Source organism: Gadus chalcogrammus, chromosome 11 (assembly GCF_026213295.1).
Source record: "Gadus chalcogrammus isolate NIFS_2021 chromosome 11, NIFS_Gcha_1.0, whole genome shotgun sequence".
NCBI classification, from domain to species: domain Eukaryota; kingdom Metazoa; phylum Chordata; class Actinopteri; order Gadiformes; family Gadidae; genus Gadus; species Gadus chalcogrammus.
In genome coordinates, this window is record NC_079422.1 from 22815958 (window position 1) to 22837412 (window position 21455).

General features: G+C 44.4%; 2 protein-coding genes across 3 annotated transcripts in view; both read left to right on the plus strand.

Moving 5' to 3' along the window:
• The first annotated feature begins 81 nt into the window (after positions 1-81).
• On the plus strand, positions 82-15454 carry si:dkey-199f5.8 (beta-1,4-galactosyltransferase 3). Its single transcript, XM_056602403.1, has 8 exons — positions 82-200; positions 6225-6319; positions 6832-7661; positions 7844-8079; positions 11248-11435; positions 12474-12596; positions 12696-12800; positions 13709-15454. Exons 3-8 carry the CDS (start codon positions 7406-7408, stop codon positions 13917-13919), a joined length of 1119 nt encoding a protein of 372 aa, XP_056458378.1. The 5' UTR covers positions 82-200; positions 6225-6319; positions 6832-7405; the 3' UTR covers positions 13920-15454.
• A 1780-nt stretch (positions 15455-17234) lies between these two features.
• The window catches only part of lsr (lipolysis stimulated lipoprotein receptor), a 10346-nt gene continuing 6125 nt past the window's right edge, over positions 17235-21455 (plus strand). The window contains exons 1-4 of one of the 2 annotated variants that reach the window (XM_056602808.1): positions 17235-17607; positions 18399-18731; positions 19242-19361; positions 19659-19715. In XM_056602808.1, coding sequence (XP_056458783.1) covers positions 17541-17607; positions 18399-18731; positions 19242-19361; positions 19659-19715 — 577 coding nt within the window. In that variant the 5' untranslated portion in view covers positions 17235-17540. The remainder of the gene's footprint in view (positions 17608-18398; positions 18732-19241; positions 19362-19658; positions 19716-21455) is intronic. The other variant, XM_056602809.1, reaches the window with a different exon arrangement.

The window sequence follows — 21455 nt, forward strand, 5'->3', positions numbered from 1 at the left end:
GGAGGTCGGGGATCCGGGGGGCGGGGATCAGGAGGCATGCGCCGCTGCGCGGCAGCTGCCTTCGCTCCTCCCCCGCCAACAGCGGCTGACCATCCACTCTGCACTGCATATCCGTTACATTAACTTCCAAACATATCGGGACCAGAATATAAGCTGCTCCAGATGGGGCTACCAGCCATCGAGGATAACAACCTGTCTGGGTGAGAATGATGCGTCGAAAATACAAACATATGGATATATTTAGATATGATTCATAAATACTTGTACAATGATGAATATGCTTTTATCTAAGCTTCATGTTTGGGTTGCGACGTGCAGCTAGCTAGCTAACGGGGCTAGCTCCCCAACAGCTGGCAACTTCTACTTCGGAGGTTGTTTAATCTTGTTATATATTTGCGTTTGATTTACTTGCTGTTGGTGGGTGGAATTCCCAAGGTAAACGGCATTTCGGCAAAAGTTGTCGAATTTCACCTCGGCTGAAATAACTATAGAGTCAATAACTTTCTTTCTGTAGATATATGGAGATATTTATATGTATATGTAACTTTAACGTTAGATTGATGGAAAGATGGACAGATATATGGATAGTTGAATCAGTGTTAAAATATCATAGGAATGGTAGTTAAGTTGTCGTGGACATCCATTGCTGGATTGATACATATTTCACTTACGGTCATTTGGGATTGACATCACGATTGATTAGTGTTAACTTGATGGGGTTAGTCAATGATCTATTCTAAGGAGTCAAAGGAGCACAGAAGATCAGACATCTGAAGTGACGGGAAGGGATAGGCGAGCAGAAGGAAGAATCAACCTGTTCCTGGAAAAACCGGTTTGAATGATTTTTTACATTATTGTAGACAGTGCATGGTGTAGTCTCCCAACATGAAAAAACCTCAACAATATGTCCGGACCTTACTTTTAAAGTACACATGGTCACCTATCTTTTGGTTTCCCCTCACTGTTCTTTAAACTACTATTATGTGTAGTGCACCGTGTAGTCTATTTTTCTGGATCAATAGGTATCCAGGTATCCATGTTTTATTAGCATATATCATTATTTATGCCCATGTTATTTTAGTTGATCTCGTTTATTCATAATTTAAGCGTTAAATTCATTAGTGTTCCAGCTGTATCTTGTCTTAAGACCGGAATAACAACTGCAGCTTCTGAAAATAAAGTTTTTCAAGGAAGTAGACCTACTTCCTTGAAAATTGGGAAAGCAGTGTAGCTTGCCTTGAAGGAGTGCTGTAGTTTTATGGTGGCTGCTCGGGGTGAAATGGGTAACGGTGGTCTGGCTAGTTGCTAGGTTATTCCTAGAGGTTGCCCGGTTGTTCTGTATAGGTGCTGCTACTACTGGGTTTTTATGGTGTTCTAGGTAGTTGCTAGGATTTTCTGGGTGGCTTTTGTTGTGTTCTGTCTCTGGGTGGTTTCTACTAGGTGGTTGCTGTCGTGCAGGTATAATTCTAGTGCATATGCTGCATTTGCAATATCGCTGTATGTTTCAGGTATACTTCTGCTGTGTCTGTAGCATTCAAAACACTGATGTATGTCTTTTGATATGTAACAAAGGTTTAATCATGTTTCTAGCATGTATGAAGTTTCTAGGAGGAGTTACTTAGGGAAGTTCGGGAATAATAATAATAAAACAAATGATGAAAAGAAGTATGATCAATTAACTGTGAATAAGTGTTAATGTGCCCCTTGTCGGATCATGTTACTACGGTTTAACCAGTAGAGCTGCTTTTCAGGGTTTAATATTCAGACTGGTTCCCGTGGTAGTCGCTGGTTACAGCCAAACGCAAGCTCCTTTTTTTTTGTCCCCTGAGGGGCTTGCTTCAGCAACATGCCGCCTCTCCTCCTTGGTAGTTGATGAACTCCAGGTTCGTCCCCAGGGGGGCCAGGGCCCCGCAGCTCGGGAGACGCTTAGCAACGCAACCTGCAACCGTCTGGTTTCCACGGTGAAGGGGCTGGCTAGTGGCTACATGTTTGCTCAGCAGTTGAGAACTGGCCCGGTCCCTTCACCTCACCATCTCCTTTAAATGGCTGAATGGAACCGGCTCCTTAGTGTTTTTATAACCGGGACCTAGAGGCTTGTTTTGAATGTGACATATGCTGTACAACTGTACCTGCGGCCAACAGGGATGTCATAATAACTGCAACAGACTCTGTGAATTTGTCCGTCCATGGTGGAAAAATCGACCGGCAAAGGAACTGTTTATGTACATCTAATGCAACACAAATTATATTTTTATACCTAACGAATGGTTGAAATATATTACTGGCCTTTGGCTGGTAGCAGATGTAAATTTTTGACTGGCATTAACTAAGGGTTGATATTGCCCTAGCTAAGGGCTTGATCTTGTGGTGTTTCTTATCACTGGTTTAATTAATTATAGAGATGATATAACAATCCACTGTGTCTTGGCAGGGAATGTAACGCTCCACATTAACCCATCTGTACTGCTTGGGGTGTTGACCTGCTTATCTTGATGACAACCTTTTCATCGATGAAACTCGGGGACACCCAGAGATACTGTATACCTTCTGTTGTGGTTTGGTTTCCTTTCTCCACTCCCTATGGCTACTTTTAGGAGTTTCATCTCTGGTGTCATTTTGGTGCTTGTATAATTACAGTTCTGGCTGGCGTTGTTGTGCAGTGTTTTTATAAGCCTTAAATGACATAAAGTTTTTCTGACTTCAACTGGACGTTGCATGGTGCCATCTACATTAGAGCCCGACCGATAAAGGATATTTAAGGCTGATACTGATACAAATATTTGGTGATTTCAATATTCCAATCTAAAAGAAATTCCAGAAGCGCATAACCAAACATAAACCGACTTCCCTAACATTGGTTATTTGTAGTTATTTATGACTCCTCACTAAAATAATAAGGTAATGCAGTTTAAAAAAATAAACTTTATTTTATTGTTTTATTGCCACAACACAAAAGAACATCAAAAATATATTAAAGTTCTGATAAATAAAACTTATAAAAACACAAACTTGAGATATTCATCATGTCATTCATATGAATATTGCCAAAAGAGCAACAATATAATAAGCTGTCCCCCTGTTCCATCCAGTGTAATCTGCCCCTGCCAGCAGGATGAAATTGACACCTGCAGTAGTTTAGTATGGCACCCGGCGGTGCCTTCTGCCCTCGGATTAAGCCTCTATTTGTTTCCATGGAAAACAGAGAACTGTTACCTAGTGGCCACGCCCAAGAACATACCTGGGAATCTAGTACAGATGCAGGCAGCCTTCGCCTGGGGGGTCCAGTTTCATTAGCTAGCTGAGTACACCAACCGGCTGAGTACACTAGCTCATGGACAGAGCGCACTAGCTAGCAGAGTGCACTAGCTAGCAGTGCACACAAGCTAATGAAGAGTACACTAGACAGCTGGTACACTAGCGGAGAGTATACTAGATAGCTGGTACACTAGCCAGTACAGAAGACTGGGGCTAGCTGAGTGGCGTAAGCGTCATTACTATACGAGGGTTTATACGAGAAGGACCAGCTGTTTGTGTTTTAAACACAGTCCCTGTGTTGAGGGAAAAACACAGACACACAAACACACAGTCACACATCCAACTTAAAAAAAAAAAAAAATTGAGTAAAACCGCCCGTCTGCTTCATCAGCTCGACCATATAGTTCTAGACTTTGAGATTTGTGTTATCGTAGAGGTTGTCATTTATAATGAGGCAACAAGCCATTGAGCGGATGGTAGCTCTCTGCAGCAAATGCATCGTCAGAGATCATGGTTTGAACTTTGACCTTAAGCCTCAAAACCAAACTGTCTCTTTTTTCCCATAGGCATAAATCACACAGTCCTCCTATTGCATCCATACTGGTAAACTACATTCTCATGCTATAGTTATTATTGCTTTCTGTTGTGTGTATTGTTCATAATCTCGATAGCAGGGCAACAATGTTTATCTACACTGTGGTATGTAGATATAGGTTGCTTTGAGTGCAAAATAGCACGCAGTTCTATCGCAAACGTTTCAATTTGGATGCCAACTTCCTGATGGCCTACTTTTAGTTATCATCCGGGAAACACCCTAAAAAAATGTAAGTCTCCAAAACATGGATGTATTAAAGAATGCTCCATTTGCACACTAGACACTAGGGCCCGACCGATTCATCGGCCTGCCGATTTAATCGGCCGATTATAGCCTTTTTGAAAATAACCGACATCTGCCAAAAAGACGCCGATTACAACAGATTTTTTATTTTATTTTATTTTTTTAGAAATGTTATTGCGCTTAGTATCCTGCAGATTGCGCTCCTACTTGCCTTGCTAACATACAACTTTAGCTGGAGTAAAAAAGAGGAGATTGAATTTTACCGTACAACATGAAAGCATGCTCGCTCAGGCAGCTGCACGCTCACCTCACCAATGTACACAAGACGCGTTGTCTTTAGGTCCCAGGCCATGTTAATTTGTTATACTGTTTGTTATATTGTTATATAATTTGTTATACTGTAGACTCTTTTTTTTTTTTTTTAATCGGCCGATTAAATCGTAATCGTAATTTTTCTCTGAAAATAATCAGCATCGGCACTCAAAAATCAATATCGGTCGGGCCCTACTAGACACACCCGGCATAATCCCCCCCGTCCGCGTACGTCCATCCGATACACTATTATTATCTACAATTTTTATTGAAAAGTGAAACTCCATTGTAAATTGACTCCTTTAAATACCTCGATTATTTTGGTGAAGGGAAATGAGCTTCCCCTTACCCCTTCCCCTTACCCCTTCAAAACAAGGGGGAGGGGTAAGGGGTAGAAATGGGATTGGGCCTTAAAGTTAGAAAGGTTGGTGGGACACTACTTGTTGAAATCCACAACAAAATATCTAACGAGCTGTATCGAATCATTAAGTAAAATCATAAATCTTGTGCATTTGCTTAGATAACTTATTGATCTGGGGCTTGGCAAACGTTTCAATTTGGATGCCAACTTCCTGATGGCCTACTTTTAGTTATCATCCGGGAAACACCCTAAAAAAAATGTAAGTCTCCAAAACATGGATGTATTAAAGAATGCTCCATTTGCACACTAGACACTAGGGCCCGACCGATTCATCGGCCTGCCGATTTAATCGGCCGATTATAGCCTTTTTGAAAATAACCGACATCTGCCAAAAAGACGCCGATTACAACAGATTTTTTATTTTATTTTATTTTTTTAGAAATGTTATTGCGCTTAGTATCCTGCAGATTGCGCTCCTACTTGCCTTGCTAACATACAACTTTAGCTGGAGTAAAAAAGAGGAGATTGAATTTTACCGTACAACATGAAAGCATGCTCGCTCAGGCAGCTGCGCGCTCACCTCACCAATGTACACAAGACGCGTTGTCTTTAGGTCCCAGGCCATGTTAATTTGTTATACTGTAGACTCTAACGGTGAGACCATACTGCTCAGCACGCACGTGTTAGTCACTGCTCACGAGCGCAGCACATTGGGAGTTAGTTATTTATTTTACATTTTACATTACACTCATTTTTGACTGTAAATGTATTCTAAAACACTCAAAGGTTCTGCATTCAATTCACATATTCGTCAAAAGTGTTTAAAGTATATTTAAGGTATCAACAACTACGTTTTATAGCCTTTTTTTTTTTTTTTTTTTTAATCGGCCGATTAAATCGTAATCGTAATTTTTCTCTGAAAATAATCAGCATCGGCACTCAAAAATCAATATCAGTCGGGCCCTACTAGACACACCCGGCATAATCCCCCCCGTCCGCGTACGTCCATCCGATACACTATTATTATCTACAATTTTTATTGAAAAGTGAAACTCGCTTCCCCTTACCCCTTCCCCTTACCCCTTCAAAACAAGGGGGAGGGGTAAGGGGTAGAAATGGGATTGGGCCTTAAAGTTAGAAAGGTTGGTGGGACACTACTTGTTGAAATCCACAACAAAATATCTAACGAGCTGTATCGAATCATTAAGTAAAATCATAAATCTTGTGCATTTGCTTAGATAACTTATTGATCTGGGGCTTGGTGTGATGCAACAACACAGACACAGAGAGAGAGAGAGAGATACACTGATAGTACCGGCCTTCTTAGCATTTCAGAGAGGGAGAGAGTACTACAATTAACTAGTTTAATATCATTTAAATTAAGAAATGCACAGGACAACATGATTGTGATGGTTGTATCTGACAGTCCCAGTAACCTCGTCTACTGCTGTCTTTCAGAGAGAGCTGTGATTGGTCTTGATCCCGTGTCCCGCCTACTGACGTGTCTACCAGCTACTGATTGGCTCATGGTAAACAAACTGGACCCCAAGCCTGTAAGTTAACCAGTTCAAAACACTTAGTTAAACAGTCGGTTACGTTTTACAGTTAAAGAGCCAGCCATTTTAACAGTTGTTTAGGCACTTAAGCAATTACTTTTAAGTTAAAACTCTGGTCTGTGTGATAACCATCTCTCCTGGTTTCACTTAAACATCCGTTATCCTTTCAAGCTTGACGTGCGCTCACCACAACGGCAAACGAGAACTATATAAAGAATCAACCTGCGTCATAAAATTTTAGAAAATCCAAAACAAACCCTGGAGCGCCATACAAGTACTAAACCAATGTTTTATCGGAGGCCAAAGTGCTGCAGGCGTTTACGATTGGGGCACGCTAAATCCTCTTGGCTGAATCGAGAAGGGTTGTTTGGACAAATCTTTGACGGAGCAATCTGACCGCTTTTAACAAGCGTCGGCTTTGATGGTTTGATCAGCCAGAATGGGTTTCTCCTTCTTCAAATGGTTAAACAGTGTAAAATATGCTGACTGTTTTGTGTTTTGTGTTGAAGGGGGATGAGGGGCCTGACGTGGACCAGCAGAAGCCCCAGTACCGCTAGCATCCGGCTACGCTAGCACCCAGTACCGCCAGCCCCGCTTAGCACCGCTGGCTCCCAGTTCAGCTAGCGCCAGTAGCACATAGCAGCGCGAGCATCCCCCATTAAAGCTTGCGCTGCTAGAGCACGAGCCTCTCTCGCGATACTAGCATCCAGTACAGCTAGCACCGCTGAAACACGCACACACCTCGCACCGCTCAGAGCTCACTGCGTGCAGCCATGAACTGAGCGACTCAAATACAAACATTTTGAACTTGTCTTTCGTTTCGTGTTTCATTGCTTCAAGGCCTCTGTTGGTTGGGTCACACCTAGTTTACAACCTGCCAAAAGTGCCTTTGGGAACCCCCACACCCCCCCCCACACCCCCACCCCACCCCTCCCGACCACGTCACCATTATGTTTGACGCCACTGGCCTCCCGGGTGCGGTTGCATGCTGCTAAGACATCTCGACGAGGTGTCGCCGATCGCTTGCCTTGGCTCCCTGCCCCCCCCCTGTCGCCGTGACGACCCCCCCCTGCCTCCGTCGCCATGGTGAGCTTCCAGTCCAAGTGGCGATACCTGTTCATGTTCCTGGGCGTGCAGCTGGTCGTCATGGCGCTGCTGTCCCGCGAGGGCTACCAGAGACGGGTCACCTACTTCATGCGCATTTTCCGCAAAAGCGACGGTGTCGGCCGTAACCTGTCGGCCACGGGCAGCGACGTCTACGCCAACCTGACCATCCTGGCCAGGGCCCCGTCCAGCAGCGACGTCATGACCTACTGCCCCCAGACCTCGCCCTTCATACGTGAGTTCACGTTCGGACCACCTGATCGTGTTGTGTCACAGCTACCCGGTTCTGTCGTGGTTTTTAGCTTCACGCTTCTGTCGTCTTTTTTTTTTTTAAATTCCTGGTTCTGTTAGTGTTTTATAGTCCTGGTTGTTCTGTTTATGGTTTACACCTCCCTCTTCGTCTTTGGTGGTTTTCAGGTGGGCCCATCCACGTAAGCTTCCCTTCGGGCCTGACTCTGGCGCAGGTGCAGCGGAAGAACCCCCTGGTGGTGAGGGGGGGGCGGTACCGGCCGCCCGGCTGTGAGTCCAGGCACAGCACAGCCATCATCATCCCCCACAGGAACCGCGAGCACCACCTCAAGTTCCTCCTCTACTACCTGCACCCCTTCCTCCAGCGACAGCAGCTCAACTATGGGATCTACATCATACACCAGGTGAGACCATCCCCATGGCAACTAGTTCACCTGCTGGCTGTCATTTATGGTTTTTAAAAGACTCTTACATGTTGCCGGAAAGAATTTTTTTTTTTATAAATCTAGAGATAGACCGATATGTTTTTTTCAGGGCCAATACCGATACTAATTATTAGTAGTCAAGGGGGCCGATCACCGATATTTGGAGCCGATATTAATTTACAGAAAAAGGGAAAATATTGGCGTAAATTTTTTTGAATAATACAAACTCCAACACTTAACTTCATTTAAACGCCTTTAAGCATATGTTTAATATACACAACAGCTTATCAGATTTGCAACATAACACAATTTAAACAAATAAATGGCTCCCAGTTTTCTCTCAGACAGACGCTGCTTTGCTGTCAGTTTCTCATGACACACACACACACACACACACACACACACACACACACACACACACACACACACACACACACACACACACACACACACACACACACACACACACACACACACACACACACACACACACACACACACACACACACACACACACACACACACACATCTTACTTTTATCACTGACCACTTCCCTATCAATATTATCAGCAACCTAGTTTCATGTTTATCATAGGAACAGACAGCTGCTGCTAAAGTATTGGGCCTCACAGTTACGTTAGTAGTCGTGAGTTGTAGAGCATTGCTACAGTCTGCTGAGCGTCTAGAGCCAGAGAAGGAGAAAGCGGACCGCTGGGCTAGCGTTACGCTAAAAGCTAATCAGCCTTCACCTTAAAGCCTAGGGGTTCGAGGGGGTCCGTGGTTACGCAGTTGACAGAGAGGCGCGGCTGCATCAGAGCCAAAATAACCCCGTTTTAAATTGATCTCATATCGGCCGTCTGATCAAAAAATAAGGCCGATGCCGATATGCGTCAAAATGCCGAATATCGGCACCGATAATCGGCTGATCCCTATATAAATCATGAATATATGAACAAGGTAAACACTGATTCCGGGAAAGACCAGAACTGGTGATACACAGCCAGGTTTCCAGTTTGTCCAGGTTTCCAGTTTCCAAGAGGAAGGTAACAGGAGTGTTGGGAGTTTGGATTTTCAGACTACAATTAACCTACGGACCTCACCTCTACTTGTGTGTGTATATATGTTTAGGCCGACCCCCTCCCACACCAAACAACTCAGTGGATCATCCAACAAGACTGTGCTGGCCACTCGTCGACTCTCTCCAGCGAAGTACAAAGCTTAGCAAACACCATGCTCACACATAGCTGCGAGGGTCGGGTTCCCATGTAGGGAAGGTCAGGATCCGGGTTTGGACTCGAGCCTTTTCTTTGGGGCGGATGTAAGCGAGCGTAAGGTGTAATACAGGACTGTGTGGGAGTGACCCTGTCATGCTGGGTTGAATCTACCTCACCCCACCATATTTAAAGAACAAACGAGGAGAACAAATGTGCATATTTGCATTGCTGAAATAACAAAGGAGTAATGAATAGAAACCGATAGGCTTTGAATCCTTGCTACCTTTGTCAAAGGTACATTGTTTCCCCCAGGACTGTATGGTTAAGGCAGCCGCCTTAACAACAATAGGGCCTGCATTGACTACCAATGTATTGAAAATAAAAATAAATATCTATATATATTTTTTTCTTTATATTTTTAAAACATTATGCATTAACAAAGTTAGGTGCAGCCCCCCCCCCCCCACCACCTTTGGTTGCATTCATTGCAGCATAAAAAGTCTATCCCCATAAAGGTGGAGAAATGCACCGTTTTCGACCAACCTAGCAGGTAGGTCGTCTCCTGTTGCCCAGTCAGGTTCGCCAGCAGCATAGAGCCCAAACACAGAGTTCAGTGACCAGTACACTATGGATAAGGGTTCATGACTAAAATACCATTTGCCTGTTGATAGTTTAGCTACAGTCGTGCTCATAAATTACATCTGAAGTGCTGTAAACGATTAATGAGGCGCAGTAAAAATACTGTCAATGTTTTTTTCCTGCATTATTGTGTTAGAATTCTATCTGAACAATGGGTAACTTATTTATTGTTGTTAATCTGACAATTATTAGCACAATGTACTGTATTTACATCTGTTGACATTGGCACTTAGAAATTGTATATGATGCTGGATTTACGAATAATAGTGCATCATATTTGATCTATTACATCTTGTGAATAAAATCTATGATGCTCAAAAAAGACCGGATCGATAAGCAGTAATTATCAGTAGCATTACGGTTTAAATCGTACAGTCTTAGAGTTTAATCAGACTTTAGATTAATATCTGAAGTCTTGTGGCGAGCTAAAATCTGGTCTTGACCTTCCATAGCTTCGTATTTGTTTCATCCAATATTATTGCTGGAGGCAGGGATCTGTAGGGGTGTTATCGGCAACCAAAAACTTGACACTAATGCACTGTAAAAAATAGTATTTAAAGGTCTCAAATCAGCAAAGGGTTCACTGGCCCATGTACAAATTCACTTCTGAAAATCGTCATACAAACGTGCAAATAAGTTTTCTTCGATAGAACAACTAGAGAGATCTCTAGAGGATAAATCGACCTCCTAGGTAGATCTAACTTTGCCTAGTGTGAGCGCGGCCTTACAGTCCTTGTTGCCGGCCCAGGCGTTGTGCCGTCTCCCCCAAGGCGTTCTGCTGTGTGTGTATATAGGATTCTTTATAGGCATAGGCTTAAATATATTTTTGCATCTGACTGGGAGTTCGATGACCTCAGGGGTAAAAATAGTTTGCATTTGGAAAAAGATGAGTCCCTCAGCCCTTGTTTTAATGCTTATTAGATATATAAACAGCCCTAAATTACATCTTTTACACGAAAACACAAATGTTCCTTGTCAGAGTCTTTAAAAAGGATGAAGCCAGTATAGTCTATTCTCATTATTATTTTTGGTTCCTATGGGGATTAATTGATAGTCGGATAGATATGACAGATAGACTATACATTGTTTTAAATATATATACTCTATTAAACTCTACTTACCTGCTGTGTTCATGTCAGGGTCAACAACATATTGACCTTTTGTGATCGGTTGTCCAAAACGGGTATTGGAGCGATTGGTAAGGGTGAGCAGAAGGGATTTGGTGGTGGGTCGTAGTTAAGGAGCTGATTGCTTCGGGGCCTAGTTAATGAGCTGATTGGCTTTGTCCTCCTAGGCCGGGAACTACACGTTTAATCGAGCCAAGCTAATGAACGTGGGCTTCCGGGAGGCGATGCGAGAGGAAAACTGGGACTGCCTGTTTTTCCACGATGTGGACCTGATCCCAGAAGACGACCGCAACACGTACATCTGTGACGCCAACCCAAAGCACGCTGCTATCGCCATGGACAAGTTTGGCTACAAGTGAGTTCTTGTTCTCCTTCAGTGTTTAACACTTTATCTGTTCATCTACTCTACCTCTACAGAGCGGTGGGATGTTGTATTTTATTATAGCGGCAAAGGCCACTTATTAACGGAGACGATATGTTTCTGAATAATATGTCCAAGAAGTAGAGGAATGTGGATGAATGGATGAAGGTGGGAGCTACAGATCGCTATACCTTCAGGCAGGTGACGGAGGGTTTCTTTGGATTGGTCTGCTTGAAGCATTTGGGAACTGCAGACTGGTCAGCGAGTGATTGAATATACGTAGAGGTGAATACCTGGCCGGACCAACCTCTGAGGACACTGCCTGTAATACCACACAGCCCCTTTAAATCCTTTTTTAAAAGCTCTCCTCATCTCGTAGGTCGGCTTAGCTCAGGAGGTAGAGCAGTTGTCTTGTAACCGAAAGGTTGCTAGTTCGATCCCCAGCTCCTCCTAGCTGAGTGTTGATGTGTCCCTGAGCAAGACACTTAACCCTAACTGCTCCTGACGAGCTGGCTGTCGCCATGCATGGTCGACTCTGCCGTCGGTGTGTCAATGTGTCCGATGCAAGTCGCTTTGGATAAAAGCGTCTGCTAAATGCCCTAATTGTAATTGTCGTAAGCACTCTCGTCAGTCCTCAGGCTAGCCTCACGGTAGGAAAGGTGTTGCTCGCCTCGAACCGTGCGAAGCTGTTGAGATATTCAGAAAGGCGGCGGGCTGGGCATGATATTGCCCAGCAATTTTAGGCTACCAGGTAACCAGTAATCCAAGGTCCTTGCCGGATGGGCAGCCTCCTATATGGCCGGCTTCTTTTTGGGGAATTGAGTCGGTCTAGATCAATTGGGGTAGTTTCCCCTGTTAGTCAAGCAGTTTCTCCAAAGAGCACAAAAACGAATACAAGGCGAAGAAATGGGATTGGGCCTGAGGCCCAATCCCATTTCTACCCCTTGTATTCGTTTTTCTTTAAAAAAGGTTTAGCCCCCGTTTCCCCTTGTGTCGTGTGGATCTAAAATGTTAGATATTTGTCCCATCCAGGCTTCCTTACAATCTGTACTTCGGAGGCGTGTCTGCTCTGACTCCGCTGCACTACCTCAAGATGAACGGCTTCCCGAACAACTACTGGGGCTGGGGGGGGGAGGACGACGACATCGGAGTCAGGTACCCTGCTCCCCCATACTGCCCACAGCTCCTTCTGGATGGCGACCATGTGTGGAAGAACCCCCCCGGTCTGACTGATGTCTCTCGGGTGTTTTTCAGGGTTTCTCTCGGTGGGATGCACATCACGCGTCCGTCCGTGAGAGTCGGCCGCTACAAGATGATCAAACACAAGCTGGACAAAGGCAACGACATCAATCCTAAACGGTGAGGTCAAAACCCTGCTCAGTCAGGATTTTTTTTGGTTAAAGGTTGTATCAGCGATTCTGATTGAAACATAAAGTATCACATTCATCTGCTTTTTCTTCACGATCCGCTGGCTGCTCGTCCCATAAGCAGGCTGTCAAAAAAACGCGTCTCTCTATGCAGCCTAGGCTCCGAGATCGCACACAGAAACAAATGGTACTACCAACACCTCAAAATCAAAATAAACAGTGTGCCAACCAATCACAGACAAGGGGTGGGTGTTGTGGTGTTTCGCGCTCGTGCATGCGAAGTGGTAGCTACAAATTCCTGTTGCATTTTCATGCGCGTTCATGAAAATGATCATTTTCCAAACACGGGAGGGAGGGGCTAGCTGGCTCTGTTTGTTTGGAATCTCGCAACTGAAGTCTAGGCAACCAGAATCGCTGATACAACCTTTAAGGGCCTGGATTCAAGCATCACGAGATGATCCCGCAAGGTGTTGATCACGAAATGTTTCAGAGGGTTCTATTCAATTAGAAATCCTGAGTTTCTCCTGAGTTTCGGCGAAGAAGCACTAACATTGTTCACACCATGGCCCATCGTTTACACTTGCTTCACAACATATCGATGGGAAGAAAAGTCCTGACTGTGTTTATGGCTCTCCCACCCCACACACCCAACCTCCCAGCACAAGTACCTCAGGGAACCCCTTGTTGTTGTCAAATGTTTTCTTAGGAGGGATTTAGGCCCAATCCCATTTCTACCCCTTACCCCTTCCCCTTACCCCAAAATAAGGGGAAGGGGAAGGGGTTAGGGGTAGAAAGGGGATTGGGCCTTAGTATGAGGGTAACCTAGCGAGGTGGGGTAATAAGGAGAGATTTAGTATTAGGGTAACCTAGCTAGGTGCTGATGTTTCCTGGTGTCTCCAGATTCAACATGCTGGCCAAAACCCGCCAGTCGTGGAAGCTGGACGGGATGAACACTGCAGAGTATGAGATCGTACGGCGCCAGCACCGTCCCCTCTACACCAACATCACGGTGGACATCGGCACAGAGGAAGGCCTCCACAAAACCCCAGCAGCTGCCAAGCCAGAACCCGTCGACCCAGCCAAACCCAACCAGGAGCAAGGGAAGAGCTAGTGGCACTGCTGGGGAGTTGCAGTTCACCGGAAGGTTACGCCTTCTTAATGCAGGGTTTCCAACCCACTGGAACCCACGTGCCCGTACCAGAGACACTTTGTTAATGCTGCACAGGAAGAGACACACAACAGGGACGGATCTTTAAAGACACTCCGGACCGCGGGTTGGAGTAGAGTTAAATCATGGACTCTATGAGTTACTACTAGGACATGTAAACGTATGTAATGTACAGCGCAGACCGCTGGCTAACCCTCACGCTGCCTTAAAGTCCATGGATGAATGGTTCCATTTTTAATGAAAACAGATTTTAGTTTTTTATTTCATCTTCTTCTTTTTCGGTGCCGGCCTGGTGTGAGCAGCTGGTAGCATACGGACAGCTGCTTCCCGGTAATAGCGGGGTTTATCATCGTCTTATAGGGCTCTTATAAAGGAGCCGTGAATAAGAAAGAGAGTTAATATTACTGCTTCCAAAGAGATAAAATGATTCAAAACACGCCTTTTCTGTCAGCCCACGCCCTCATAGGTGGCCTGTAGGCTCCAGCCCTTTTAGTTCAGTCTAGTTTTCTACTGTATTTGATTGTACTCCTGTGTAGTTGTATATCTTTGCCTTGTTAAGCAGCAAGTCTCAGAGACGGCCGCCGTCCCTGGCTACCGATTTGTTGTCCAATCAAAATGAGTCAATCAGTGACTTCTATATGCCTTGATTATGTGTATATTTTTGTAAATGTAATTCGTGAGTGCTGGCAACTTTTAACCACTTTGCTTCTCCAGTAGAGGTTCTATCCTATGTGTGGTCAATCAAAAGCGTTGGCCGTCCCGTTGTGGGACCTGTGGGCTGACGCAGCCTTCAGCACTGGTGGCTCCTCCCGGAGCCGGAAGCGCTTCCAGACACGTACCGCGGTCCGCACCTCGTTCCTCTCGTCAAACCCTTGTTCAGATCCCCGGGCGAACATTGTTCCCTCCTCTTTGACAACAGGAGTTCCAAAAGGCGTGTTTTCCGAAACTGAATCATGGACTAGGGGACAGAACCGGGCCTCGGCCACCAGAACCCCTTTGGCCCAGACACCAGAACCCCAGCCCCCCCCCCAGCCACCAGAACCCCTTTGGCCCAGACAACAGACACCAGCCCCCCCCCACCCCGACAACAGAACCCCTTTCCCCCCAAAGCCAGGAGCCCCATCACCCAAACCCCTTCCCACCAAAGGCATCAGAAGCCCTTCAGACACCAGAGCCCCTTCCTCCCCTGACATCAGAACCCCTTCCTCCCCTGACATCAGAACCCCTTCCCACCCAAAGCCAGTACCCCTCCCCCCCCCAGATGCTACAACCCCAGACACCAGTACTTGTATCCCTAGAAAGCGGGACCGACCAGTAGGAGCAGACCAAAGAGCTCTAGCGTGGGTGCTGTGTGAGTGGCGTGGGGAGGTGTGTGGTTTATGCTCTTATCGATTTGAGACTGTGTCCTGCCAAATGGGATGCTTGAAGGACAATTTTATTCAGACAGGATATCTTCTTCACAATAAAACTCCTTATTATAATGCTTTTTGTGGTCATTATTGTTTGATTGAGAATCGTTGGCCTTAAATCCGATTATGACTAACTCTGTCTAGTGTTTTCCGAGTACTTTTTAGTTGTTTTGTCGACTGTATGCAATGCTATTATTAGACAAGTGCCACCTAGTTCCTGACAAGTAGTAAGAGACGTTGGTCAGAGATATATCTTGGACAAAACAGGCTTTTTGTTCAGTTAAAGGTTTTAAAAATAAAGTGCCATGAAAGTTTTCCCTATGGAACAGGAGAGCGTCTTCATAAATTATAACATGGCATTAATAGAATAGCCTATATACACTGAGACACAGCCTTAACACACTAGACATCGTTATAAACTGACAATGCCTTGTTACACATAGTATTCGTGCAATATTACAAATATGGTATATAAATATATCTACCATATTTTAATTGTATCTTCTTCGTTACATTTGCAAAAGTTCCAAATCATAAATACGCATGCAGGGCTTGAGCATAGACTAACATCGCCCCCTTTCTGCAATTGGGTTGGGTTGTTTGTCTACTTTGATGGATGCAGATTGAAAGGACACTCAATAACGACTTGGCGGCTTGTTTATTTTCTATGTAACGATTCCGTCGCAGATCGGCAACGACATAATTGTTTGCCTGGCTGACTAGGATTGGTATAAAAAGTATATTAAAACATTTATATATTTCTTTAAAGAAAGTTCATAAAGTTAGTTATAATTCAATTATAACTTATCAGACAAAACATTTTGGCATTTTAAAATTTAGTGGGTAGCCTACGCATAATGTACATGCCTACATAGTTTACTCTTAATTCTGCATTCAAATCAATCCAAGGTTCATTAATTGTCACTATTTAGGATATCACCACATAACTCTCAGTCTCAGGGTTACTTATTTGTAAATTCTGCTTTGTGTTTGTATTAATGTCAGCTGGCCTGCACTACCCATTCTAACCTCTGACAGACAGCAGACATATTTACGCTGTTCGTAGCCTACTGTGCAGGAACTTCCTGTATTGGAGCTTCTGCTAGGGATTTTATTTTTTTATTTTAATCTAATTAAATTTCAATTTTAGCCCTTAATCAAAGGTACTGACTCAAAGGGCTTAACAGGCCAACTATTTAGCATATATTTAGAGTTTTAGTATTGTGTAGTTGAGTATCATCCTGTTATTCTGTAGTAGGCCTATTCTGCAGTATTCTGTAATTTAGTATCTGTATTCTAATCCAACCGACTCTACTGCACCTACTCTATTCTACTGTAGGCCTACTGTATTTCCTCTCTATTCCACTCTATAATCTATTCTTCTCGTCGCACCTGTTACATTCCTCCCCTAGCAACCGGCTGCTGTACGGTCGGACTCAGCTATCTAGTGGTGGAACAGGGTAAATACATAGTATTGTAGGAATAAAACTTGTTGATATTCCATAAAAGCTTGATTAGGGGTTCCTCCTACCCAACTAACTTTACTTACCCTAACTCTAGTCTTACTCTACTAACACCTTATCCTTACTCTACTATAAAACTAAGCCTACAGGCTTGGAAGGTTCATGTGTATTGATTCTAAAACAATTATATGAATAACAATATATACTTGGACACATACGCACGCGCACATGCACGCGCGCGCGCACAGACACGCACGCACAACATGTCCATGCAACTACGAAAGAAAGTATCCTGGTTGAAAATTAACCAGTATCTCCAGTATCAGTTCGGACCGTACCAACTGCACCACAGGGGGATCCGTTTAAGATCAAATAGTATTGCAGAGAGATGGAACCCACAACGCCACATAAAACAAAATGAAAGTTCCAATCGACGGTAAATAATTCGTTTTTGAGGGAAAATATTGATTAACTATAGCAATTTAACTTGAGCGTTAAAACAGAAACAGACACCACCCACCAGTCCGTGTTTCGCGACCCGCCGTCCCTCCAGCCTCACCTTGACGCAACGCGCCTTGCGTAACACCTCGATACCTGGCTGAAGAACGGGAGCACGGCAGTAACTGTAAATGTCGATTAATGTTTCATCGATGAGTTTTTTTAGTTTGTGCAGATATATAATTTAAACATCGATGGAAACTTCGAAACAACGGATGAAAATGTTTTGGACTTTGTTTGTGGCCGTTGTACTGGCAACAGGTAGGCCCGGGCCCTGGGTGCGTCCTCTTCCGTGTGTTGATCACTTCTGCTGTCTTTGCATCAATCGTACACCAATCTCTGCTCTTAATGTGTTGGTTCTGTTATTCTACAACATTTCTCCAGATAGGCTATCCATGATTATCACATTCTTGTGGGAAACGTTTCGATCGAAACGCTCTTGTGTTTACCTGAACCGAAGGCCCCCTCTATTGAGCAACTATCCTCGTACACACGTACTACATAAACAACATTTTTGATTACATTTAAAGTATTAAAACTAAGTGGGCTATATATTTTCTATTTTCTCCGTATGATTAGCTTTTAAAATATCTTCGATTGATAGCCTACTTTAAATGCAAAATGTATGTTAAAGTAACGAGTCATGTTTTCATTATTATACATTCGTATTTATTGTTGTTTTTTGAGAATCGTTAAACTATTTTATGTTGCCTAAACAAACGGTAGGCTTCTGTATTCCTATAACCTTTTAACCATTTGGAAAATTGAAAAACTTGATGTCGAGAGTCAGAGTTCGGGTTATCCATGGTCAGAATGTGTGTATAACAAGTTAAAACTTTATGGGTTAACAACACGGCAAGTGCAAGAGGACAATTATATTTAGATCAATTGGCGATTGAGTCATATCGTAAGTATAGTAAATAATAGGCGGGTTATAAATAGCAGAGTTTCGACCTAGATCGACCTGGTGATGATTCATACCCAGGTAGTTGTGACGCTGATGTGTAACACTGATGTCTGACCATTGTGTCTTGGCTGTGGTGCGTCCGCAGGCTACACCGGGGCCATCTCGGTGCAGTGTCCCACCAAGCGCTACATCGCCATCCTCTTCCAGCCCGTGGTCCTGAACTGTAACTACCAGACCACCGCCTCCTCCCAGCCCCCCGTGGTGACCTGGAAGTACAAGTCGTACTGCCGCGACCCCATCCAGGCCGCGCTGAGCCCCAACAGCGCGGATAACCTCCTGAGCCAGAACAACCCCAACTACGACCCCAACATCGAGTGCGCCGACAGCCTGCGCACCATCCGCATCGTGGCGTCCAAGCAGGCCAACTCGGTCACGCTGGGCTCGGAGTACCAGGGCCGCAAGATCAGCATCATCAACAGTAAGCACGCGTCACTTGTCCACATGACTTAAGGCACAGTTATGGTTCGACGTCGAAGGCAACGCAATGACAGCGCAGGTACGCTTTGACGCAGTCCTGAACCTGTTTTGGTTCTGCTTCGGGTCTTAGTGAGCGGACACAGCCCTTGCCGCCGCGTCGCCTCGACAAAATGTTAACATTTTGGGAGGTGCACCGTGCACGCCAGGCCCTTGCGTCGGACGCAAGGAGGGTCCGCATGGTTTCGTGAGCCCCCTTTGCGTTGCGTCGACGTGGAACTATAACTGAGCCTTTAGCATTCAGAACTTTGGAGCACAGCTGCGTTGCACTGACCTTCGACGTCGGGCGAGCGTACCCAGCCTCCAAACGTATTTCTTTACGTCTTATTCTTCACAGGCTTGGGTGTGTATGATTTCTGTTCCTGTTTGTTTCACGCCGCCTACCTTTGATTGCCATGTGAGGGACGAATAAAGTGTTGATGTATTTTCTTCTGCTGAACCACCTGACCATCAGATGCAGACCTGAGCATCGGCCAGACGGCGTGGGGGGACAGCGGAGTCTACGTCTGCTCCGTCATCTCTGCCCAGGACCTGACGGGGAACAGTGAAGACTACACTGAGCTGATAGTACTAGGTACTACTCACTCACTCACTTACTCACTCACTCAGACAGACACTGATGGTACTGGACTACTTAGCACTTCAGTGAGAGAGTAGTGATAAACTAAGTTATTATCATAGAAGTGATGAAATGCATTAACTAAGTCAAGTAAATGCCATGGAAGTATCTGGCACACTAGCATGGATCAGTAGATGGAATTCCCCGCAGTGAGAGTTTGGTATCGGCTAAGGCGGCAACAGAGATTAGAGCGGACCAGGAAGGGGGTTGGAGGTCATTTAAAAGTAATTGTTACTTTATCTTCTTTCACAGAGAGAAAGTCAAACACTACCGACCTCCTGCCTGGCATTGACTTACTGGTCATGGAAGGTAGTACTAGCTCTGTTTGTAGTATTATTTGAATGGAAGCTAGTACAAGCAATTTATTTTAGTATTACTGCTGTAATACTAAAATACTGGGAGGTAGAACTTGCTATGTTTTTGAGTATTGCTAGTCTAGCATATAAGATAAATACTGCTACAAAAGGTGTTACCAGCTATGTTTTTGAAGTATTATTAGTCTACTGTTGGTAGTGTTAATAGCGTTGTTTGTTTTGCAGTACATGTAGTATTGAAAGTGCTGGTATTACTTGTATGCCAGGTAGTACTAGCTCTTTTCTGTATTTTAACTGCTAACCAAGGTTGTTCTAGCCTAGTTTTTCGTCTAGTGTAGGTTGACCAGTGTTGCCACAGTTACCTTGAAAAAGTAATCTGATTACTGATTACTAGTTACTCCTTAAAATAGTAACTTAGTTACTTTACTGATTGCTTGATTTTAAAAGTAACTAAGTTAGATTACAAGTTACTTTATCAGTTACATTTAGCTGCGACAACACCCCCTGCCGTCTCAAAATAGACGGCAGGGGGCCCCCTGGAGGGCCCATCAGTACCTCTTGTATAAAGGGCCTAGAATTTGGTGCTACGGTCCTGGGTGCACGCACTGTCACGCTGCTTTCAACCGCTTCCGCCAACTTTTAATGCGTAGACAAAATTTCACTGCACGCTTTATGGGGCAATCTCCGGACGAAGCTCCACGCACAGCACGGCACAGCGCCACTAATTCCGCCGCTAATAACAACTGGTGGTGCGGACTCTGGTGAGTCAAGGTCGACACTTGCCTCTGATAGATTGAAGTCTTTGGAGACTTACGCTTCACACGCACACACACTCTCACACAAACAGGCAGACAGACAGACAGACAAACACACCACTCCATCGCTCTCAACGGCAATCGGTGATCCGAGAAAAACAAAAACACAGTGACTTTGATGAGGGACTTTAATCTGATTACTGGTTTGGAAAGAGTAACGCGTTAGATTACTCGTTACTGAAAAAAGTGGTCCGAGGCCAGTAACGCGTTACTGGCATCACCGAGGTTGACCCTCGTATTGTGAAAGGTCTTTTAATTAGAACGCACTACATGCTATTCAGTTGTAACCATTAAGCTATTTGCTAAACAGTGGCTAAATGTTTTTTTTTTTTAATCCTTTGTTCAACCTCAAAATGTGTGTTAAAATTGGGGTTCAGGCAACGAAAATGTATTTATTTTCTCGGGGGTGGATCGCCCGGAACCCCCTACTTACCTTTTGAGGCTCAGATGCAAGTCCTCTTTCTCTTGAGTTCTTATCTTTGAAAATACTAAGAAACAATGGTAACAAAGGGCCTTTCAACAAACTTGTTTCTGCTCTCCTATGCGAACCAGCAGAAGGATTCTGCTCAGCTGCTAGCAGCAGAGTCATGACTACTGCAGAGCTAATTTATGTTAGCGGGGGCTAAACTTGTTAGTCCAGTTTCCTCCCCCGGAGCCTATCTGCTGAGGCACTGGTGTCACCATGTGGAATAGGTAGCCAAGCTTTACCGTTAGCAATGATCAACTGAAGATATAAGCGTCCAGCAGGCTCCTAATAACGCTAACAACGAGAAAATGAGGACAATCCATCGCAGAAGATCCGATTTAACTTTGGGCTGTCGGCTGGTCAGGAGTATATTGTGACTCTCTCACAACACTCCCAATTCAAATACCCCTTCCTACGTTCTTTATTCCACCTCTCACTTTAACCTTTAGCAAAC